A 25,715-nucleotide genomic window follows, 5' to 3' on the forward strand; every position below is an offset into this window, starting at 1 on the left:
AAAAGTTCATTCAAATCAAGACAAAAACTGGTTTTTCAGACTTTTTGACTTTTGTAGTGTATGTAACTCATACCTTATATCAAACACATATGTCTTTCGATGTTTAGGCGCTTTTTTATACAAAAAAGAAACTTTATTACAAAATCACTTTGTCATTTCCACTGCCCCTCTTAACTTTTTCGTATTCACAGCAACACATTTTCATATGACCAGTTGGTCAAGCAAAACAGATAGGCCCCATTTTCTCACCTTTTTCTTGCACTAAATCACATGCAAGTATGACGATTTTTAGTACATTTTTTTCTGAATTGAAACCTGGGCTTTTGTCTTTACTTTTTTTATATCAAGACAGGTAAGCTGTTTCGGATTACTATAGTCTTATAAGAGCAATCTCCTTTACGAAATAATAGAGCATGCGTTTTTCGTAAGTCGGTTGTAATGAATAAAAACTATCGATTTGAATATTTTTTGTGACATGTGTGTTATTCTAATAAATGTTTTTCAAAGTTAATTTCCATCAAGTGTTATCTTTGTGTTGCTAAATATTTCTACGGCCATCATTTTGAACTTGTAGATAGACATGGTATGTATTTTTATTATTATTAGGTGTAATCTCTAACATAATGTTCTTCATTTAATTTACGATTTTGTATATAAAAAAGTATTTTTGTTTGTTTCTGTGGAACACAACATATACTAGTTTGAATTAGAACAAAGAATGTTAATTCAAAACAATGTTGCTATATATTTTTTATCGCTTTTTGGTACTCTCTTTGGATATTTTTGTGGCGTTTTTTTTAATACGAAATGGAAATTTTATTTCAAAATCCCTATGTCATTTTCATCATGGGGACCATCCCCTAATTGTTTTTTCGTAGTCATAACAAAATATGAAAATATTTTAATATTACAAATTCGTTAAGTTACATGGGACCCATTTTCTCACTGTTTTTTTACGGTAAATCAAATGCAATTATAAACATTGTATAAAGTCATTTTTTCTGATATGAACCTAGGCTTTTGTCTTTACTATTTTTTTTATCATATAAGACAGGAACAGTAGATCTATATTATGGTAGTCTTAACAGTGCAATCTCCTAACTGGAACTGGTAACGTTACGGGAAAGCAATTGGATTAGTTTTTCTAGAACTACCAATGCTTGTGGATAATAAGTCTCAAAATGGCACCATCAGCAAAGTGGTCTAGTACTTTGACACTTGCACTTGCGTCACGTATGCTTCATACAGATTTGATGTGTTACTTTACATTTGTTGTCATAATTTTTAAAAATTGTCTTAGTACACATATTTCCTATAATGTAGCTCGGAATTGTCTGTGTTTGTCTACAGTGTTCGTCCTTAATTGTATCTGGTCATCAATATTTCTTTGTGTTAAAAATTTTCAACGTTTCGGCGAGTGTTTCGTACATGAAACGTACATACTGTAATGTATCCGCATTCGTTGGGGACATATTTTACTAGTAAGGGCATACAACGGAAGACATAGTCAGGAAGCCCGGGAAGAGGAAAGACCGTAAGTTATCGGTCGAGGTCAGTTACGTTGGATTATCAGCCACCATATGTATACTCATCGCTTTTTTAGAATTTTAGAAGCACTGGGTTTTTCTATTTTCTTCAAATTTAAGATACAATATAAAACAACACGCTCATATGTTTACTTCTTTATTTGAATGTACATATGTGTTACACTATTGTAATATGTGTGTATTGTTTGTAATTAGTTTTAGTATTTATCAAAATCATGTTCTTCTTAGATTTGATTTGGAATGATTTCCTTATTTCTCCCATATTCCCTTTTTCTTCCTGCACGTCAAATGGATAACATTCTTTATAAGCAAGACTTTCACGTTCACATGGGTTTGATTTTGCACATATGTAGGCCTGATCAAATTCAGGAACAAATTCTCGAATAACTTCCATTTCATCTGTTCTCTTCACCAGATACTGCAACATTTCCGATTGCCAATATGTAATCAAAGCGACTTTTAACTGTTGAATGATATATTCGACCTTAAGTAGATTGACTAATAGTTCCCTCTTTTTTCTTATTTTGTATTGATGATTTGAGTATTCGTAGCCTTTGATCTGTCTATTTATGTTCTTTAACTCTGAATTATCTTGGTCAATTGCATTTTCTGACATAAACTATCCATATACCTTCTTAATGTAGTATTCAAATCATGTTCTCTATGTTGAGGTGTTATTGCTTCGCTAGCCATATTGTGTTTTAATTTTCAAACACGTTATAAAAATGACCATCTTTTACGTAGTCGTGTGTGATATGTTCTGTAAAACAACCACAAGGATATTCGTTAATCAAGTACCATAACTTGATTTCACATCTTTTTATGCTGTAAAAGCGTAACAGTCCATTAATTTCAGTCTTTTATAGTTTTGATTTGTTATGGTCATTGCCTCTGACATTTAACAGTACGGCGAATTTGTGTTCGATAAGCAATTGTCCATTTAAACACCTTAATTCATATCAAATGACTCTATTTAGACACCGTGTGTTCTTGTACATCATTAAATCATTATGTCATGCTTGAACGGTTATGTTTAGACACGTTTAAATTTGAAATTTAATCCATTTTACATAGTAAAGTCAGATAGTGTCCTTAATTCATGGATCCTTATGTAGTACTTTTCTGCATTATTTGCTGTTTATTTCAGCATCCTTAAAAACAATTTATCAAAATGTAAAAGATATAAGATTTTTTCATTCAATAAGATTAGGTTGATTATTTATAAAAAAAAATATTTTTTCAGTGTCTTACGCCAATATACATTTTTTAATAATCATAATCTTTTCATTTTTTTTTTCAGAACCAGAATAATTAAATGAATAGTGTGACCAGTGTTTTGTGTAACAACCACAATCGTGTCTTAAAATATCTTTATCAAAACCCATTTTCAACAGAAATAATGAGATTCTTTTATATACTATTTTTTGTCATGGTTAATTGATTATTACATCTTCTTTTATTCTGTATTCATGTTCAATCAACGATACATAAAAGAACACCATCGTACTACAATGTGCTCATTAGACACTTTCTTTCTATTGAATGAATGAATGAATACTTTATTTGCAAGAAGCATATACATGCTATGGCAAACGAAAATATATACAATATATGACAAACAAAAGACAGCAGAGAACAGTAGTTACAGAGTATACAATAATATTATGACAATATATGCGATCTAATTTTCCAAGCTGCATTTAAATAGTTACATAGTTTTACTGTCAGAGATTTAGAATGAGCTTGTAATAAATTATCTAACTTGTGCCGATTTGGCCAAGAACAGTAGAATAAAGGTAAAAATTCTATACGCACAGATCTATACGCTGGACATGATAAAACAAAATGATACTCGTCCTCTAAAACATTCATATTACAACACATACAAATTCTGTTTTCTCTTTGAGTATTTAGATAACGACCAACTTCAACATTTAATTTAAGTGTGCCGCTACGTAGTTTTGTTAATATAGATACATTACAATGAAAATCTAAGTATTTTTCAAAACCAAATTCTAGTTTATATCGTTTATAAATACAAAGTTTATTACATTCTTCTAAAGCTGTATTCCAGCTTTGTAAAAATTGATCTTTAATACGTGTTTTTATACAATCAAATGATAATTTACTAGTATCTTGTGAAATCCATACATCATAAAATCCAAGGTTACATAACAATTTTTTTACGTTAGACGCCCAATTAATTTTACCATTAATTGCATCTTTGTACAAAAGTTTATAAACTTCATATACAATATGAGGTTTATTAGTTACAATATGAATCCAATATTTCAGGATTTTATATTTTCTCAAAATATGCAATGGCAGGTGCCCAAGTTCACCATATAAAAAATTTGTAGGGACTTTTTTACCAAGTTTCAAAATAAATCTACGAAATCTATTATATATAAGCTCTATATCACCAGCACGATGAAAACCCCATATTTCAGACCCATAACTTAAAACGGATCCAACCATACTATCGAATAGGAAAATTTGTTGTTCAGTAGTCACATATATTTGTTTCAATGAATTTATTAGTGAAGATAAAGCTCTTGATCCTTGTTGAGATAAACGCTTTTGAGTTTGTAAAAATTTTCCATTATAGTGGAGCAATACACCGAGGTATACATAGGAGTTCACAATTTCTAATTCTCTGTCGTTGTAATAAAAACGGTTTACCACAGGCCTCCATCCATTTCGGAAAACAACAACTTGTGTCTTCTCCGTGTTTACTTCTATGTTCCATTTATTACAATATAGTAGTAATTTATTCAGTAAATGTTGCAACACATTCGTTGATTTTCCAAAAAGTACGGTATCATCAGCAAATAAGATCAAATATATTAAAAATTCATTTAGAGACACGATGTCTTTATCTGTTTCAACGGAAATATCTTGAATAATGTCGTTAATAAAAAACAAAAACAGCAAAGGCGATAAAGGTTCCCCTTGTTTTACACCAAGAAAATTGTCAAACGCATCTGACAGCACTCCTCCAGATCGTACACGAAGACGCACTGATGAATATAAAGTTTTACAGCTTTTACATTAATGCTAGCAAGACAAATCTTTGTTTGGCTTGCTTGCGTTATTTGTATCAGTATTTGCTCAAGCATGGTAATTAAGATAGGCGGGGCTTCAGCTTGTATACATCATACTTAGATTGTATTGGACGTTATGTCTAAGGTTAAGGACACTTAATTTTAAAACATCACATGACAAATATTCTCACATGTTTTCTCACCTGTAAAAATACAATAATTTGTCAATGAAAGAAAAATATAAACTTTTTTCTTGTATGAGGCTGAGAAACTGGCCTTCAACATTAATTGACCTAATATTGTTTTTATAACATATCAATCTATTAGTTCTGTCCTTCGATTATGCAACTCAAGAAAATATTCCAAAAAATGGGAAACAATTGTATCGAAAAGAGAAAATCGACTGCACCTTTTTTATGTTAGGGTGTGTTTGAGATGAATATTTTGTCTTGAAAATGTACAAAACAAGAGTATTTGATACATCATCTCGCTTCAGACTCTATCATTTTATATAGCAAAGCTACAGGTTGACTTTATAACATAAAAAAAATCACCGTACTAAAAGATGAAATATAGGGGTATAATAGTGAAATACCTATCCAATGGATCACAAAATCAGAGTAGGTGTGTTCGAATAGCTATTTTACTAAAAGTGCTTAAGACAGTCTTTAAGTTGGATCTCTGAAAAAAAAATTGTCTTCCGTTTCTGCGATTGTGAAAATGAACGGGCGTAATAGGAAGATAATTTCGACGAAGTAGAATCCTGTCTGTATTGTATATTTACAGGTACTAAGGAAACATGTGAGAATATGTATCATGTGATGTTTTAAAATTTAGTGTCCTTAACCTCCAACATAACGTCCAATAAAATTTAAGTATGATGTATATAAGCTGAAGCCCCGCCTACCTTAATTACCATGCTTCAGCAAACATTGATACAAACAAAGCAAGCAAGCCAAACAAAGATTTGTCTTGCTAGCATTAATGTAAAAGCTGTAATAATAGAAACAAATTTGTTACTAATGCCATTCTTTAGCAGTTTGTATATCAAAATTTTTCTGTGTAGTTTATCAAAAGCCTTGCGAAAGTCCACGAAGGCACAAAAAAGCTGAAGCTTTTGTACTAAAACATGTGATATAATTCCATGCAGTGTGAAAATGGCGTCAACAACCCTCACCAAATAACGGTAACTCTATTAACATATATTAATGTGTTATTTCACAAATATTGTCATCCTAATAAATTCTATAAAATTCTCAGTGTGAATGTATTCATCCGCACCATTCTTTTACCATCCTTTTAAATACCTGTCATATACCAATCGAACTCCCCGCTGTGTATCATGATTATTTGACTATTCCTGTATGTACTTTGTCATTTATGTGAATCTTTTATATGTTAAAAACTACCGTATTGATATTTGCATACCACCATATATTATATTTAATTATTGGTAGTGTCCAACTGTTATTAATCAATCTATTTGGGGTTTGAATGCTCTACATTGGACTATTCCATACATGTAATACAGGGACCTCCAGCTAGATCACTTCATATATGTAGTACTCTACATTAGACTGTAATACAGGGACCCTAGCTCACAATACTCTATACTGGACTCTTCCATGTATGTATGTAGTACAGGGACCCCATCTCACAATACTCTATATTGGACTCTTCCATGTTTCTATTTTGGACTTCCATGTATCTATATTGGACTCTTCCATGTATCTATATTGGACTCTTCCATGTATCCTAAAGGACCCTATATCAGATTGAGTTTTTGATATATGAACCCTTTTAATGTTTTCTAAGGGGGTCCCAAGTCATTATTTTTCTTAAAGATTTAGGTTACATTTTCATAAAAAGTCATAATCTATCATCTTATTGACATGTTGTTCTTTTCTTTATGTTATGATATAATTGAAAAGTATTTTGTTTTCTTTGTGATAAAATAAATTCCTCCTCCTACATGTATTCATAATCTTGCTGTGAATCGTAGCATTTCATAAACATTTGTAATAAGGTTATTGACCTATTGGTTATTTTATGTTTGACCAAAATTGTTATCCCTTCTATGCCCACTTGATTCTTCTTGAGATAAGGACACCGTGCATATAACTTGTACTAATGTAAAGATAACATCTATATAATATTTTTTAAGGGTCCCTGACTCATTTTTGATTTTGGACCCTTCCATAGTTAAAACTCAGAATACTCTATATTGAACTCTTCCACATACTCTATATTGGACTCTTCCATGTATGTATAATTAATATATGGACCCTATCATTTTGGGGGTCCTTTTATACAGGGACCCCATTCCATAGTTAAAACTCGGAATACTCTATATTGGACTCTTCCACATACTCTATATTGGACTCTTCCATGTATGTATAATTAATATATGGACCCTATCATTTTGGGGGTCCTTTTATACAGGGACCCCATCCTTTATACAGGGACCCCTAGGTCACCCTCTATGTAGTAACAAAGGTCGCTAAAGAGAAGTGCAGTTATAAGGAAGCACGGACAGAAGTAAAGCATGAAAATAAAAAACAAGATATAGTTCACAGTCCTAAAACAAAATCTCTCCTTCCCAAAGAACACAAAGAGATGGAAGATCTATTAGTATTTATAGCCTTATAACTTAAGAAACTACCTGCTATTGAGAAGAAAATGCCCAATTTATTTATATTACAGATTTAGTCAAAGTTTTTGGATTTGAAATACAACCACAAAATCTTACAAAAAGATTTACTGAACTTATGTAAGTAAATATTTGTTTTACAAAGTAAATTGTACAGAATATCTCTTTTAATAATGTATATATTATATTTGTATTTAAACCTAATATTAGTCATGGCAAGACAAGACAAAGACAAAATATTTTATTTCCTCAGACACAAACGTGTACATGAGGTCAAAACATGATAAAGTATACATATAAATCGACAGCTGAGTAGTGTTAGATAATAGTACGTGATTTTCATGACATTTAGACATATACATTATATATAATACCTATTGAGTTTAGAGGATTACATATGTACAGAATTCTTTCTTACTAATCAGTGATTGTGAGTACATAAATATATATATAAATGTATACAAATTGCATCTACAAAAAATAAGTAATCTTTTTAAGGAAAGTACATACTTTTCTATACACCTTTATGTTGCACATTTTACAGTACTGTACTGGAATTGCCAGGGTCTTAAAGCCCATGCACCAGAATTTTTATGGCACTTAGGTTCTGTTAAACATAGTCCTGACATTATTTGTTTACAAGAAACTTTTTGTTCAAATGAGTCAGATTGTATAGATATACAAGGATATATGTTGGCTGCCTTCTCCACGAGAGGCACAAAAAGAGGGGGGACGGCTATTTATTGTAAAAATGGTATTAACTTTACTAAGGTATCGTTAAACAGTAAATTAGAGATTTCAGCTATTAACATTATTTATAATAAGAAACGTTTATTGATTGTCAATATATACGACCCACAATCTGATACAGTTCAGACAGACTATGATACTTTAATAAACCAATTTGATACCAAATTTATTTTATGTGGTGATTTTAATGCTCACCACAATTTATGGGGTAGTGAAAGAATAGACACAAAAGGTGGAGAATTAGCAAATTCAATTTTATGTAATAATATTTTATTAAATGAAGGATCAGGCACGCGCCTGAATCCTACTAACCTCAAAACTTCATGTATTGATTTAGCCTTTTGTAAAATTGAGAATGGAAATGGGGAATGTGCCAAAGAGACAACAACCCGACCAAATAAAAAACAACAGCAGAGGGTCACCAACAGGTCTTCAATGTAGCGAGAAATTCCCGCACCCGTAGGCGTCCTTCAGCTGGCCCCTAAACAAATATATACTAGTCCAGTGATAATGAACGCCATACTAATTTCCAAATTGTACACAAGAAACTAAAATTAAAATAATACAAGACTAACAAAGGCCAGAGGCTCCTGACTTGGGACAGGCGCAAAAATGCGGCGGGGTTAAACATGTTTGTGAGATCTCAACCCTCCCCCTATACATCTAACCAATGTAGTAAAGTAAACGCATAACAATACGCACATTAAAATTCAGTTCAAGAGAAATCCGAGTCTGATGTCAGAAGATGTAACCAAAGAAAATAAACAAAATGACAATAATACATAAATAACAACAGACTACTAGCAGTTAACTGACATGCCAGCTCCAGACTTCAATTAAACTGACTGAAAGATTATGATTTCATCATATGAACATCAGGCACAATCCTTCCCGTTAGGGGTTTAGTATCATACCATCATAACATATATGAGAAGAACATAACCCGTGTCATGCCAACAACTGTTTTTAGAATAAATGTGTTTAGTTCCGATGCAAAGACCTTATCAGTGATTCAATATTAACGCCAAAATATGCAATCTTTAATGACTTGACAACAGTATCGTAATTATATCCCTTCTTAATAAGTCTATTCAAAGGTTTTGTAAGTTTCTGAGGTGAATACTGACACCTTTGTGCTTTATAAAGAATATTACCATAAAAAATTGGATGTGAAATACCTGAACGTATTAGAAGTCTGCATGTTGAGCTATATTTACGAATGATGTCTTTATACCGATGATAAAATTTAGTAAATGTTTTGACTAGTTTGTGATATCGAAAACCTTGGTGTAATAATTTTTCAGTAATACATAAATTTCTCTCGTTAAAATCGAAAACATTGTTACATACACGAGCGAATCGTACAAGTTGAGATATATAAACACCGTAAGATGGTGACAAGGGAACGTCACCATCTAAAAACGGATAATTAACGATAGGAAATGAAAAATCATCCCTTTTATCATAAATTTTAGTATTCAGCTTTCCATTAGTGATATAGATATCAAGATCGAGAAAAGGGCAGTGGTCATTGTTAGTATTAGCTTTATTTAAAGTAAGTTCAACAGGATAAATTTCATTAATATACATACTGAAGTTTGAATTTAGCTCACAGGATTCAGTGGTCAGTTGACCAAAATACTACTTTTAATAGTGATCACTTTTCTATATCACTTAAAATAGATATAAAAGTAAACAATAGTGAAGAAAATAATAACTTTAAATGGAATTTTAAGAAAGCTGATTGGAAGAATTTTTCAAAAGCTTGTGATGAGAGAATTTCAGATAATTCTATTTGTGATAATATTGAAAATTCTAATACTATGTTAACTACTGAGCTTATTGACATTGCAACTCAGTTTATTCCTATTAAAAAAAATAGAAATCAAACAAAACCTTGTGTGCCATGGTGGTCTGACCAATGCACCAAAGCGATAAAGGAAAGAAATAAGGCTAGAAACAAAGCTAGACATACAGGAAAGAGGCATTACTTTATTATTTATAAGGGAAAAAACAAAATTAGTCAAAAAGTTTTACAGGATACCCAAGATATATATTGGAAAAAATATTGTAACACATTGAATGACAATTCCAATATTTCAGATTTATGGTATAATATTAAAAAAATGCTTGGTAAAATAAGCAGCAAAAAGAGATACCAGCTCTTAGAGCATGTGGTCACTTCTTAACTAATACTATTGATAAAGCAAACTCTATTGATAAAGCAAACTCTATTGATAAAGCAAACTCTATTGATAAAGCAAACTATTTTGCTAAAAAATTCGTAGAAGTTAGCAGTTCTAATAACTATGATAAGGAATTTAAGAAGCATAAATCTACTGTTGAAGAGCAGGAAATCAACACGTTTCTTAAATATTATAAAGAAAATCAAGATTGTTTTAACGAAAAATTCACTTTACAGGAATTTAAAGATGCCATTTCAGATACAAACGATAGTTCACCTGGTAAAGATAAAACAAGTTATAGCATGTTCAGACATCTGAGCGACAAAACTTTAAACATTTTTTTGCTATTTTTAAATAAAATATGGTTTTTACAGGAGATTCCTAAAGACTGGAAACATTCTGTGGTCATCCCATGTTTAAAACAAGGAAAAGATTCAAGTGATCCTTTGTCTTATAGGCCTAAAGCTTTGACCTCTAATTTTAATAAAATTATGGAAAAGATGGTAAATAACCGATTAAGATGGTTTTTAGAAAAACATTTATATAATCCAAACCAAAGTGGATTTCGAAAAAATAAAAATACGTTACAGCAATGTATTAGAGTTGATAATGAAATACATAAAACTTTTGCTAAGAAATATATTACTTTGGCGTTTTCATAGATTTTCAAAAGGCTTTTGATATGCTATGGAAACATGGATTATTAAAGAAAATGGTTAATTTTGGTATTAAAGGAAATTTACTAGCTTATGTCAATAATTATTTAACATCAAGAACACTACAAGTTAAAATAAATAATACTTTTTCAGAAACTTATTTTGTTGAAAATGGTACCCCACAAGGGAGTTGTATAAGTCCCACTTTATTTAATATTATGGTTAATGATTTATCAACATGTTTATAAGACTGTGAGATTTCACAATTTGCAGATGACGGTGCTATATGGAAATCAGGTTCATGTATTAAGTCCTTACAGAAAAAAAATCCAACTAGACTTGGATAATATTTGTAAATGGTGCTCTACATGGGGCTTTAAAATTTCTCCAAGTAAAACTGTTGCTATGATATTTACCAGAAGAAACAATATAAATATATCTTTAAAACTTGATAATCACACATTGGAAATAGTTAAAGAAATTAAATTTTTAGGATTAATTTTTGACAGAAATTTAACTTGGCATAACATATCCAAAGTTTACAAACAAAGTGTCTAAAAGTTATTAACTGTATGAGAGTACTTACAGGAACAAGATGGGGCGCAACCAGCAATACCCTTAGAACTATTTATATTTCCTTGATTGGATCAAAACTTGATTATGGATGTGAAATTTATAATTCAGCTTCTTTTAGTACTAAAAAATGTTTAGATAAAATTCAAAATCAGGCATTACGTATATGTACTAGTTCAATGAGATCAGCTTCCTTGAAAGCTTTGAAAGTTGAAATGGGAGATCCGCCTTTAGAAATAAGAAGACAAAGTCTAATAGCAAAAGTTTTTTTTAAATATGACTAGTTTTGATAACTCACACCCGGCTAAAGCCGCGGTAAATGACACTTTCATTTTTGATTATTACTCAAAAAACGTTAAACGAAAACCCTTTTCAATAACAGCAAGAAATTTCCTAGCTCAAAATAAATTTTCTACAGAATGTATTTATAGATATTCAGAATGTCCATGTCCACCATGGCATATCGAAAAATCATTAGTTAAAACACAACTTCAGGATAAAATAAGTAACCAGGTGCTCCGCAGGGCGCAGCTTTATACGACCGCAGAGGTCGAACCCTGAACAGTTGGGGCAAGTATGGACAAAACATTCAAGCGTGATACAGCTCTGAATTTGGATTGTGATCAAATTTTTGACATTACATGGTTTTTTTTTTACACAAAACAAATGTCAAGATTTTACAAATAAATTAAAGATTTCTTCTTCAAACTTTTTAAATCTAAAATTAAATAGTTGACACAGCATAGGTTTCTGACACAGAATGAATGTGGTCTAATGAACTTAAAAAGGTTTTTTTTTTTGCCTTTGAGCAATTCACTATGCTGTTGAATATTAATCCCCTCAAAAAAATGTTTGAAGAAATTTTCTTTTTATTTATGAAATCTAAAATGAGAAAAATTTAAACCCCCCCCCCCCTTTTTTTTCACATCCCCGTTTCCCTTTTTCCAAAACTGATATCAATTCAAATTTCTAATGGAGTTTGCAACAATAACTACTCTTTTAAATACATCATAAAATATTAAAATGTAAAATAAAGTGCTTGTTATCACTGAATGGTAAAGATTGGTTGGTAGTAAAAGTGAATATACATTGTTTATTGTATAAAAGCAACATTTTATATTGGCAAATTTCCAATGAAGTTATTTACATAAAGTTATTGGCAAATAAAAATAGAAAATGACATCATAGTCATGTCTGGCAAATGTCCAACATACATTATCTAAAAACATTTTAGATAAGATAAGGAAAAAAAGCTTCATCAGCAACATTTTATATTGGCAAATTTCCAATGAAGTTATTTACATAAAGTTACTATTCTATACAAAGAAAGATAACTCCAATTGAAAATTAATTACTATTGCACAATATTGTGCAATTAGATATTTCTTGCTATTGTGCAATACTGTGCAATTGAAAATTTCTTGCTATTGCACAATACTTGATATGGAATCCTGATTTGGACCAACTTGAAAACTGGGCCCATAATCAAAAATCAAAGTACATATTAAGATAAAGCATATCAAATAAGCCCAAGAATTTAATTTTTGTTAAAATCAAACTTAGTTTAATTTTGGACCCTTTGGACCTTAATGTAGACCAATTTGAAAACTGGACCAAAAATTAAGAATCTACATACGCAGTTAGATTTGGCATATCAAAGAACCCATTTATTCAATTTTTGATTAACTTTGCCATTAAAGTGCGAGGTTTGGCATGCCTTAAAACCAGGTTCAACCCACCACTTTTATTCCCCTTTAAAAGTGTCCTGTACCAAGTCAGGAAGATGGTCATTGTTATATATTGTTCGTTTCTCTTTGTGTTGCATTTTAACGTTGAGTCGTTTGTGTTTTCTCTTATTTTTGAGATATTGAGATAAGACGTGGCACGGTACTTGTCTATCCCAAATTCATGTATTTGGTTTTCATGTTACATTTGTTATTCTAGTGGTGTTTTGTCTGATGATTGGTCGGTTTCTGTGTGTGTTGCGTTTCGATGTTGTGTCGTTGTTCTCCTCTTATATTTAATGCGTTTCGCTCGGTTTTCGTTTGTTACCCCGATTTTGTTTTTTGTCCATGGATTTATGAGTTTTGAACAGCGGTATACTACTGTTGCCTTTATTGATGAAATCAAACAAAGTTTAATTTTGGACCCCCATTTGGACCAACTTGAAAACTAGGCCAATAATTAAAAATCTAAGTTCATTTTTAAATTCAGCATATCAAAGAACCCCAAGGATTCAATTTTTGTTAAAATCAAACTAAGTTTAATTTTGGACCCTTTGGACCTTAATGTAGACCAATTTGAAAACGGGACCAAAAATTAAGAATCTACATACATAGTTAGATTCGGCATATCAAAGAACCCCAATTATTCAATTTTTGATGAAATCACACAAAGTTTAATTTTGGACCCTTTGGGTCCCTTATTCCTAAACTGTTGGGACCAAAACTCCCAAAATCAAACCCAACCTTCCTTTTATGGTCATAAACCTTGTGTTTAAATTTCATAGATTTCTATTTACTTATACTTAAGTTATTGTGCGAAAAACCAAGAATAATGCTTATTTGGGCCCTTTTTTTGGCCCTTAATTCCTAAACTGTTGGAACCAAAACTCCCAAAATCAATCCCAAACGTCCTTTTGTGGTCATAAACTTTGTGTCAAAATTTCATAGATTTCTATTCACTTAAACTAAAGTTATAGTGCGAAAACCAAGAAAATGCTTATTTGGGCCCTTTTTGGCCCCTAATTCCTAAAATGTAGGGACCAAAACTCCCAAAATCAATCCCAACCTTCCTTTTGTGGTCATAAACCTTGTGTTAAAATTTCATTGATTTCTATTCGCTTTTACTAAAGTTAGAGTGCGAAAACTAAAAGTATTCGGACGACGACGACGACGACGACGACGACGCCAACGTGATGCAATATACGACCAAAAAATTAAAAATTTTGCGGTCGTATGAAAAGGATCTGCCACATTTAATTAAAAGTGAAGCCGAAATATTAATTGACTCAGAATATTCAAAACATTTGCAAATATTTACAGATGGATCTAAAGACCCACATGGTAATACAAGTTGTGCATATGTTGTTCCAGAACTTAAAATAAAAAAAGGTTTTAAACTACCAAACTATTTTTCTATATTTATGTCAGAATTAATGGCAATATTTGTAAGTCTATTATGGCTAGAAGATTTTAGACCGATTACAACTGTAATTTTTGTAGATTCTTTGTCAGCTCTTCAAGCCATCAGAGCTCCTACTTTTAAAGTAAAGAATCAAATTTTATACGATATTCATTTAATTTTGACTTCACTTAAAAAGGGTGGATCAGAAATTATATTTGAATGGATACCAAGTCATGTCGGAGTAATGGGCAACGAAAGTGCAGATTTACAAGCCAAAAACGCACTTATTTTAGACAACTGCATAGATTTTATACCTCTCTTTAAAGAAGACATTAAAACTGTCTGTAAAAATTTTCTAAAAAATTCATGGCAAAAAGATTGGGAAACAAACAAAGATAGGTCATTATTTAAAATTATTGATAAAGTAAATTTTCAAATTAATATTCCAAATTTAACAAGAGAGAAAGAACTATTACTCTTCAAATTAAGAACAGGATATATTGGACTAAATAAGCACCTGAATAAAATTGAAATAGTTACCTCAAATCTATGTATAAACTGCAACCAGATCGAAAGTGTAGAGCATTATATGTTAAATTGTAAATTATTCAATTTAGAACGGAAAATTTTATTTGAAAAACTAAAAAAGTTAAATGTTACTGATTTTTCCCTTAAAAATCTACTAAAAGGTTATAATTTTGCTCCCATTTATGAATATGTGTTGAGTTCCAAAAGACTAGTACATTATGTCAACAATACATAGCAATTTTTTTTTTTTAGATTTTATTAGTTTTTATCTGAACTAAATTCAAATGCTGTATTTTGTTTTACCTTTTACATATAATTCATATAGAAAAAGGGGTCTACCTATATTAGGGAGAATTCATTTTCTGCCCTAGGATAAAAATTGTTAAATTTGTTAATGAATACTTTAAATAGCTAAAGACTTTTATCATGCTATATTCACCTACATCAAAACACCAGGATAGCTACCTTCACTATATAGAAAGAAATACACAAAAGAAACTCTTTGCCTAAGATAAGGAACAATACTCACCAAGAGACGTTAGAATAAATATAGCGATATCTTTAAATTTTCAACTCGACCTCGATTAAGAATTCACTATTTACGTGCACGACAGAATTAATTTACATTACATTCATTTTCATATTTAAGCTGCTAAATTTATTACACTTTTTTAATATTCAAGTATTAATTTATGCTGAGTCATCGACACAACATATAGACAAGTAGGTTAGCGGTGCCAACCAGTGGTCACCCCCTGACATGGTAGTCGTGATATACAGGGTATGAAATTATGTTAAATATTTAACCAGATTGTCGTGTATGTAGCTTGTTTAACAATGGCGTCAGCACAAGTACATCGAATGTACTTACGGGAAAAACAAGCAAGTACAATTCAAACTGGAATCCTTGAGCATCCCAGTAAATTAATATAGAAGTATAAAGTCCCGTATTTTATTATAGAAATAAGTTTATATATTATTCTTTATATATATATATCAGTATATACAATTTGGCTTTTTTAGGGGGGGTATATCATGAAACAGTTTTTTGCATTTCGGGATCTAGACAGTGGCATGTCCTCTGCCTGACTGATCACCAGACAGAGAACAGGTCAATGTCTGGTTCCAGTTTGCAATTAACCTACACAATCATGGTTAGTACCTCCGTGGGATAGTGCGTATACACGATTCTCACGGGACCACTGGCTGGGGCAACTGATCAAAACTTAAGTCGTATATTTCAAAAGCAAATAAATAACATCTGATAAAAAACAACAAATGAGCGACACACTAGGTTCTTGTAAAACTCACAACAAAAGTAAAAAAAAAAACATACAAACATTAAGTAGATTCTTTTTTTTTTAAACAACATTAGGAACATATAGGGCGCAATTTCCAGTAGGAAATGTAAATTCGTCCTTAAAAATCCCACAGAAGAAGAAGAAGTATTTGGCAGATCTGTTTTACTTTGAGAAAATGTGTTCACTTTATAAATATATATGTTTGTGATTGTTGTACCATTAAAATTATTCTTTTTAAGATGAAATTTGATATCATTACACGGTTATTTTCTAGTTATAGATAGAGATAAACTGTAAACAGCAATAATGTTCAGCAAAGTAAGATTTACAAATAAGTCAACATGACCGAAATGGTCAGTTGATTCCTTTAGGAGTTATTGCCCTTTATAGTCAATTTTTAACCATGTTTTGTAAATCTTAGTAATCTTTTACAAAAATCTTCTTCTCTGAAACTACGGGGCTAAATTAATCCAAACTTGGCCACAACCATCTTTGGGGTATCTAGTTTAAAAAATGTGTCCGGTGACTTGGTCTTCCAACCAAGATGGCCGCCACGGCTAAAAATAGAACATAGGGTTAAAATGCAGTTTTTGGGTTATAACTCAAAAACCAAAGCATTTAGAGCAAATCTGACGGTGTAAAATTGTTAATCAGGTCAAGATCTATTTGCCCTGAAATTTACAGACCAATCGGACAACCCTTTGTTTGGTCGCTGCCCCTGAATTTGTAATTTTAAGGACATTTTGCTGTTTTTGGTTATTATCTTGAATATTATTATAGATAGAGATAAACTGTAAACAGCAATAATGTACAGCAAAGTAAGACCTAAAAAGAAGTCAACATGACCAAAATGGTCAATTGACCCCCTAAGGAGTTATTGCCCTTTATATAGTCATTTTTTAACAATTTTCACAAAATTTGTAAAATTTTACTAACATTTTCCACTGTAACTACTGGGCCAAGTTCATTATAGATAAAGATAATTGTAAGCAGCAAGAATGTTCAGTAAAGTAAGATCTACAAACACATCACCATCACCAAACCACAATTTTGTCTTGAATCCATCTGTGTCCTTTGTTTGATATTCACATAGACCAAGGTGAGCGACACAGGCTCTTTAGAGCCTCTAGTTACTGACGGGATACAAAACAAATACCAAAATTGTGAACCCTATATATAACAGTGTTCAGGTATCATGAAACAAGTTGGCTGCTACTCACAACCAGATGCTCCGTAGGGAGCAGCTTTATACGACCGCAGAGTTCGAACCCTGAACAGTTGGGGCAAGTATGGACACAACATTCAAGCATGATACAGCCCTGAATTTGGATTGTGATTAAATAGACATAGACATGATTGACACAGAATGAATGTGGTCTAAGAACTTAAACTTAAAACTTAAAAATCTTAAATTGGACATTTACCTTTCCAAAATCTACATACATGGTTAGATTCAGCATATCAAAGAACCCCAAGAATTCAATTTTTGATGAAATCAATTTTGGACCCCTTAGACCTCAATGTGGACCAATTTGATAACCCGGCCCAAATATCAAAAATCTAAATACATGGTTAGATTCAGCATATATCAAAGAACCCCATATATTCAATTTTTGTTGAAATCAAACAAAGTTTAATTTTGGACCAACTTGAAAACTGGTCCCATAATAAAAAATCTAAGTACATGTTTAGATTCAGCATATCAAAGAACCCCAAGATTTCAATTTTTGTTGAAATCAAACAAAGTTTTATTTTGGACTCCGATTTTGACCAACTTGAAAATAATCAAAAATCTAAGTACATGTGTGGGTTCAGCATATCAAAGAACCCCAAGAATTCAATTTTTGTTAAAATCAAACTAAGTTCAATTTTGGACCCTTTGGACCTTAATGAAGACCAAGTTGAAAACGGGATCAAGAATTAAGAATCTACATACACAGTTATATTCTGCATATCAAAGGACCCCAATTATTCAATTTTTGATGAAATCAAACAAAGTATAATTTTGGAAAGAAAACCAAGAAAAATGCTTATGTGGGCCCCTATTTGGCCCCTAATTCCTAAACTGTTGGGACCAAAACTCCCAAAATCAATCCCAACCTTCCTTTTGTGGTCATAAACCTTGTGTTCAAATTTCATAGATTTCTATTTACTTAAACTAAAGTTATTATAGTGCGAAAACCAATGTGTCTTCGAACGACGACGACGAAGACGACGACGCCAAAGTCATACCAATATCATCCGCAAATTTTGTTTGCAGTCGTATAAAAACGCCATAATGTTGTAAGAATTCGACACTTAACACAGTTACACTATGTATTTGATTGGAGGACTTTAAAAAAATGACCAGACAAACAAATGCACAAATTCTCTGAACCTGAAGTTATTCGATAATCGGTTTGACACAATCATATGAAAAAGTATTGTACTCATTGCATGCAAGTTTCGACTTCTCTGCGATTAAAAAAGGCCGTCCAAAACAAAGGCTTTTAGTAAATATTAATTTAATTATATCTACATAACAGTCTATTAATACTATATGCAAACATTAACATAATAGTGCAATATCCTTTATAGATGATCAATATGATATCACATGCATACCTCTTTATATAGTCATTTACATTTTCCTCAATCTCTAGCCTACAGAGAAGGTTAGCATCTTGTGTTAGTTTCATGCGAAATACATTCCATGCTATTTACATGAATACATTTATTGTTGTAATCCCACAGTGTAAAGCTATAACAAAAAATTCAAAATAAATATAACATCATAAAAGCGTACCTTATGAATGGTATTCTTTGTTTAAGGTTGATCTGTTTCCATGTCACAGGATTAAACACATGTATCAACTAATTCATTTATCTGTGTTTTTCATTCAAAGTCAATATATACATGTTCATTAGAACTATACAGAATATAAAAGTCTAAAGTGATGCACAACAATGTAGTATATTTTATATTTACATATGAAAAAATTATAAAACACTAAGATAAGAGCAAACTACACAAATTTCTTTTATTTTCATTTACTTTCACCACATAGACTCAGATTTCAGTGCCTGAGATAATTATTAACATACCAGGTTCTGTATCACATGGATTTATCTGGGGGTAATGATAGATTTATGATTTTATCTAATTTGTATAAACAACAGTTAAAAGAGTGTTACGCCCACTGCTTTGAAAAGGGCAGTTTGTCGCTGGAGTAAATACATTATTTGTTAAATTCCATTTTGTGACGAGGCTAGTCTACTCTCAGTCAATTTCATTTTATCTGCCTTTAAAAAAATCACTCTTTCGTTCTTTCCACATCAACAACTTCATGAAATTATGTATAAAGTACCATCGTACAACTATTTAAGTTGATTTCTTGACACTTTGTTTATACGCTGTCATTATAAGGTCGGATATCTCTGGAATTCCAATCATATTTTTAGCCTGGGTAAATAAAGTTGGTCCACCTTGTCTCATCATGGCTGCATCCCTTTCCATTACCTAAAATATCCGTCATAAAAATATATCAACGACTTGTTATTTACTGAACACAACACAACTCTTCTTACATAGTTAAATCATGTGTTTTAAAGAGAAAGCATGACAGAGGCGCGTTTCGTCTTCAGAAGCCTCAGCAGTGACGCTCGAGTCCAAAACAGTTATAAGGCTAAATGAAGTACGAAGTTGGAAAGCATTGAGGTCCAAAGTTCCTAAAAGTTTTGCCAAATACAGCTAAGTAATTTATTCCTGAAGTAGAAAAGCCTTTGTATTTCTAAATTTCAAAAGTACAAAATGTTTTGAAATACATTTTATTAATGACTTGGCAAATGTAAGAAAACTTTTTGTTTGCCTTAACAGCAGTTGGATGTCACAAGAACCAGTCTTACTAAACAGTATTGTACAGTTACTGGTAAGCAAAAACAATAAGAGTTACGATATAATTTTGCAAACATTTTAAAAAGAATCTAGTATGTAAGAAGAACCAATACAGAAACTCTATTTACAAGTATGGCTAATTTTTCGCTTCAACACTGACTCTAGTATTATTACACTAAAAGTTTGCTTTTTTTTTTTTTAAGTATCTTATATTCAATTTTGAAATTGTTTTTTTATTTATACTTACTTTTAGATCAGCTCCCACGGCTTCTGCCAGATCTGTTTTATTTACCACTAATAAGTCACTCTGTGTAATGCCTGGGCCACCTTTTCTAGGAATCTTGTCACCCCCTGATACATCGATTATATAAATAATATAATCCGCTAATTCTCTGCTAAAATTCGCTGCCAGATTATCACCTCCAGATTCTATTATAACTACTTCCGGGTCAAACTTTCTCGTGAGATCTCGGACTTCCTCCATATTTAAAGAATAGTCCTATTAGTATATATAACGAAAATAATATTCTGTTCATCTATATACGTTTGACTTACTGACACATATGAAATTACAAGGCTCATATAAAGCCTAATGTTTCAGATGTTAACTGTAATACTAAAAATAAACTACAATTGGCAGAAAAAACCCATTAAAATATTCCTCAAGAAGACTCCAATAAATAAAAAAAGATGATTATGTATGTTATAGGTAATGATTGTCTTAGTGAGCAAATCATTATGATAATCAGTGAAAAAGTATCAAGTTATAGTTTATCGTTGGGTGCCGCTTGTTTAATCTTAAGATTGCCAAATTCATAAAGAAGCACATATAAACAGAATAACACTACAAAGATTGGTTTTTAAAAAATCGAAAAAGAAGTTTTTTTCAAGAACAGAGGATACATATAGATATGACCGTATCTGATACCAATAACAGACATCGGAAAATCACACAATATAACATAGAAAAATTATTTTAAAGCAAATAAAGTTCAACCGTGACAAACCACAAATATTTATACGATTCTTAAATGTTTGGAATCAAAATGTCACCACTTAGTGTGAATGACACGTGCTTCTTAATTCAAACAAGTCTTTTGCCACTCGGGTTGTACCCGTCATGGTGATCAATACTTGTACGAATCTGAGAGGAACTGTATACGATGAAAGTAATGGACGACCGCAAGGACGGTTTGTTATTGTTTGTTAAACGTACAGTGGCAAATATTTCATACATAAATAAAGCGGGTCGCTATTTTGGATAACGACAAATGAAACCCATTAATTGTCATCTTAGATACACAATTTCCGAATGATGGCGCCTGCACAACTTGTGGGGATATCAATTTACAGAAAGGAACTCTGAAGCTTCTTTGTTAGTAGCTGCGGAAACGTAGCTGTATGTCTAATTGATATTTTTCGATATTATAAAAAAAATTTCTCAAGGAACCAAGAGCTGCGGATTCATGTGATATCATAAAATATGCTTGTTAAGAGCAGTAATCTTTTATAAAGAACATCCTGATAGAAATTCAAAAGTGTATGACTTGTGTTATCTCCCTTTCAACGTGTAACATTTTTGTAATTCTAGTCAAAATTCTGTAACTGCATTGGAATTAATATTTTTTCGATTCGTGGATATAGAATGTTATCGTCCATATATATCACAACATAAAAATCATCGGGAATCAATATAATATGTTATGCTTGGTATGTTGCGTTGTCCATATATCAAAGAAAACCAACGTTAAATGTAACAAAACATGCTCATTCTATTGACTAATTGGCACTTCCATGATTGCTGCTCATTGCTTTTAATACTAGGAACAAAGCATAAACATTGAATCATGTTACAGAACCATTCACGGAGAAGAGATGAAGAAAAGCAATGAAATCGCTGGTCGTATGCTTCGCGGGTTGCTTTATTTAGTTGCTGTGCATGTACTGATTTTGTATTATGGATGGATACTCCATATCCTTTCTTGGCTATTGTACTAATTCTACAATTTAATACCTCTCTAATGGCAGCATGGGGACACCCACCAGTTTCTACTGCTGTCATTCTCTCCTCGGGTAAAGCTTTATTTCTCACTAAAAATTCCCAGTCCTCTCTGAAAGTATTTATACAATTTTAACATGTTTTGTTGTTTTTTTCAGAAAATCAACATTCCTCATAACGCTGTGAATATTCAGAACCATTATTACATTGTATAATGTGGAACTTTTATTGGTATTTCAATATCATATGCCACTTGCGTCTTGAACAATTAAAACTATCATTTGTCTCGAACAATTAAAAATAAATATGTGTCTCGAACATTTAAAACTTACGTTAACATGTGTCGAACAATTAAAACTTATATGTGTCTCGAACAATTTAAACTTAACAAATGTCTCGAACAATTAAAAATAATAGATGTCTCGAAGAATTTAAATTAAAAACTGTCTCGAACAATTAAACCTAGAAACTGATCGTGTAGATATTTTTCCTTTGATTGGATTTATTTTATTTTTCTGGTTTCTTAGGTTTTAGATTGATACTGATTTACCAAGAACACACATTCTACGCAGAATAATTATCGCGTACGTATTCGTTAGAAAAAAAACTTGGAAAAATATGAGCGTAATAGAAATATATACAAACTTTATGTTGTCTTGTTTGATTAAAGACAACTTTGTACATAAATAACATATTATAATAGTCACGATTAACATTGTGACATTAAGTGTTTCCTTCTTGACCGATTTACGTTGATGTTTACTGGTGATGTTATAATGTTTTGAAACCGTCATGTATTTCTATTTGTATTCATCTGATGAGTGAAGCCTTTTTCAACTGATCTTTAAAGTTCGCTCTTATGTTTTACTGTTACACCAGTGTCCGAAGTTAGGGGAGGGTTGGGATCCTGCTAAAATGTTTAACCCCGCCAAATTCTGTATGTACAAATGTATTTGCCTGTCCCAAGTCAGGACCCTGTAATTCAGTGGTTGTCGTTAGTTGATGTGTAACATATTATGTTTTTCGTTCATTTTTGTACTTTAATTAGGCCGTTAGTTTTCTCGTTTGAATTGTTTTACATTTGTCATTTCAGGGCCTTTTGTAGCTGACCACGCGGTGTGGGCTTTGCTCATTGCTGAAGGCCTTACGGTGACCTATTGACAATCATACCACATCTTCTTTTTTATATGATATGTGATACGTACAGGGACATAATTATAATGCATGTGTTATATTTCTTTGATACGTTCTGAAGCATTTAATGTAGAAAATAAGGTACATTCGTTTTAGTTCTATGGTCGGGTTGTTGTCTCTTTGACACATTTCCAATTTCCATTTTCTATGATTATATAGTTGGCTAAATTTATCCTTTTAATCTAATAATGTATTTGAGCTCCGTCGAAATCGACCTTATAGAAATATAAATCAATCACATCTTTCAACTATAAAATGCCCAATTAAAACATAGACAGAAGCAATAGGTATGGTGACTGCAATGAATTTAACTTAAATTACCTTTTTTTATTTGGAAGATAACTTCATATAGAATTCAGAATGATTACCCAAACTGATTCTCTTTAATACCCTTATGTGTAGTGTACCCTCTTTTACTGTTTTTAGCTTCTTCTATGGGAAATAACCAAAGATAATAAATATAAATCAAATATAGAAGCCTTCATAGATTCGTATTTACCTGGTGGGTCTGTTCCTATTACACCTTGTGGACTGACATGGAGAGACCAGTGGGGACCAAACAGATATGCAGGTGAGATATTTAACAAATTCTGGGGGTTTGCAAGATAATTATCAAAGTACCACTTGACAATATACATGTATATATATCTTTTGAAATTTGAACACAATGGGCCAAGTGAGCTTTTCTCCTCTGAAAATACTTGACCAAATTTAACCAAACTTAAATCACTAGATCATCTAGGTTTAGTTGATAAAGCAACAGAGTATCTGAGAGTAACCTTTACATTTGTAAAATGTACAAGAAGTATACGAATCTGTTGACAGTATTGAAGTTTATTGGTTTTAATTCGCTCGTGGCTATTATTTGTTTGTATGAAATGATAAAAAGGCATCGATCTAACATGTTTTCTTCAGATGGATATTATAATAAAACGTTAAATAATGATACTAAAATGCAAGAATTTTAATTTGTATCAAATCTGTCTTGTTTCAGCCAATGCTGCGTTTATTGCTGTGATTGCTGCTGCTGACGGGATTGGTGGAGATAAATTTAAGAATTTCGCCATGTCACAAATAAACTACATGCTGGGTGATAACAATGATAACATGAGTTATGAGATTGGATTTGGAAATAATTATCCACTGAGACCTCATCATAGAGGAGCGTAAGTTATGCATACAACTTGGTGTGGTACCGTAACTAATAAAAACCTATGCATTAACCATAAAAGTAAAGCTCTATGAAGGGAGCTCTCCTAAATGCACCTACTGTAGATTCATTTAAATTTTGTGGGCACTAATTTTCGTGGAACGAGTCGAACTTGCGTTTTCGGGAAAATTTGATTTCGTGGTTTGCCAAATTGCTCATACACGCCTAAAGAAACTTTGTATTTCATTAAACATTTAAATACGTGGATCACCTTTACCCACGAAAACTGGTATGCCACGAACAATTCCATTTTGGAAATGTTCTCTCCGAAACGTACATGTACTGTTTATTTAACTTCAGAGAAATAAAAAAAAACTGCTGAACAGTTATTTGTTAAGAAATTGTTAAAATACTGAATAGGGATTCGCTCTTTCATTTTCATTTTTTTTGCTTTTCATATTATTGTTTTTATAACGTTTGTTTTTGAAGATTGTGTGTATTTACTACAAAAGCACGCGGGAAATTCTGTTCGAATAAATTCGACTCTTTTTAACTATATAATTCTAGAGTAAAACATACATGATTTCATCTTTATTCTCTATGATTCAGTTCATGCCAACAAGACAGATGTGTCAGCCATTCCGAGGACAATCCCAATATTTTACTTGGTGGGCTGGTGGGTGGACCAGGACGTAATGACGATTATCAGGACAGACGTGAAGAATTTATCAAAAACGAAGTGGCATGTGACTACAATGCTGGTTTCCAAACCGCATGCGCAGGTGATGATGACTTTATACATTTGTATGTACAATGAATATGTCTGACTTTATAGAAGTTTTTACTGATTTCGTCACGGAAAATATCAAAATTTAACTGTCTTCGTTGAAGAATTTTAGTAACTGTTGTGGAATCTATAATTCCATATCTTAATTTTGTAGGACTTGGGGCAAATGTCCGTTAAAAAAAGTTTATCATCTGGTTCGGTTTGACAATATAAATGTCACTCTTTTGGTAATTTTCCATGATTGTCTTATCTGATTTAGTATAATTACTAAAATGTATATTCTTATTAAAATGATAGGCGTTCACAAGTATACATCTTTCATGTCGTACATTTGAAGTTAATGTTTGGTT

General features: G+C 31.7%; 2 protein-coding genes across 2 annotated transcripts in view; one reads left to right on the forward strand and one right to left on the reverse strand.

Moving 5' to 3' along the window:
• LOC139500759 (urease accessory protein UreG-like) overlaps positions 1-22,348 on the reverse strand; it is a 44,689-nt gene extending 22,341 nt beyond the window's left edge. The window contains exons 1-2 of the mRNA XM_071289594.1: positions 22,250-22,348; positions 20,483-20,734 (exon numbers count right to left, since the gene is read on the reverse strand). Coding sequence (XP_071145695.1) covers positions 20,483-20,734; positions 22,250-22,297 — 300 coding nt within the window. The 5' untranslated portion in view covers positions 22,298-22,348. The remainder of the gene's footprint in view (positions 1-20,482; positions 20,735-22,249) is intronic.
• A 504-nt stretch (positions 22,349-22,852) lies between these two features.
• Positions 22,853-24,598, forward strand: LOC139500394 (endoglucanase-like). The gene is made up of 3 exons (XM_071289134.1): positions 22,853-22,858; positions 23,855-23,999; positions 24,423-24,598. The coding sequence occupies exons 1-3, from the start codon at positions 22,853-22,855 to the stop codon at positions 24,596-24,598; spliced, it is 327 nt and encodes a 108-aa protein (XP_071145235.1).
• Positions 24,599-25,715: the final 1,117 nt, after the last annotated feature.

The sequence above is a fragment of the Mytilus edulis genome, chromosome 13 (genome assembly GCF_963676685.1).
Source record: "Mytilus edulis chromosome 13, xbMytEdul2.2, whole genome shotgun sequence".
Lineage (NCBI taxonomy): Eukaryota > Metazoa > Mollusca > Bivalvia > Mytilida > Mytilidae > Mytilus > Mytilus edulis.

Bases quoted from the DNA above. Each gene is read 5' to 3' on its own strand.
- LOC139500394 (XM_071289134.1), top strand. The intron at 24,000-24,422 runs GTGAGATATTTA...GTCTTGTTTCAG, and splicing joins GGGACCAAACAGATATGCAG to CCAATGCTGCGTTTATTGCT.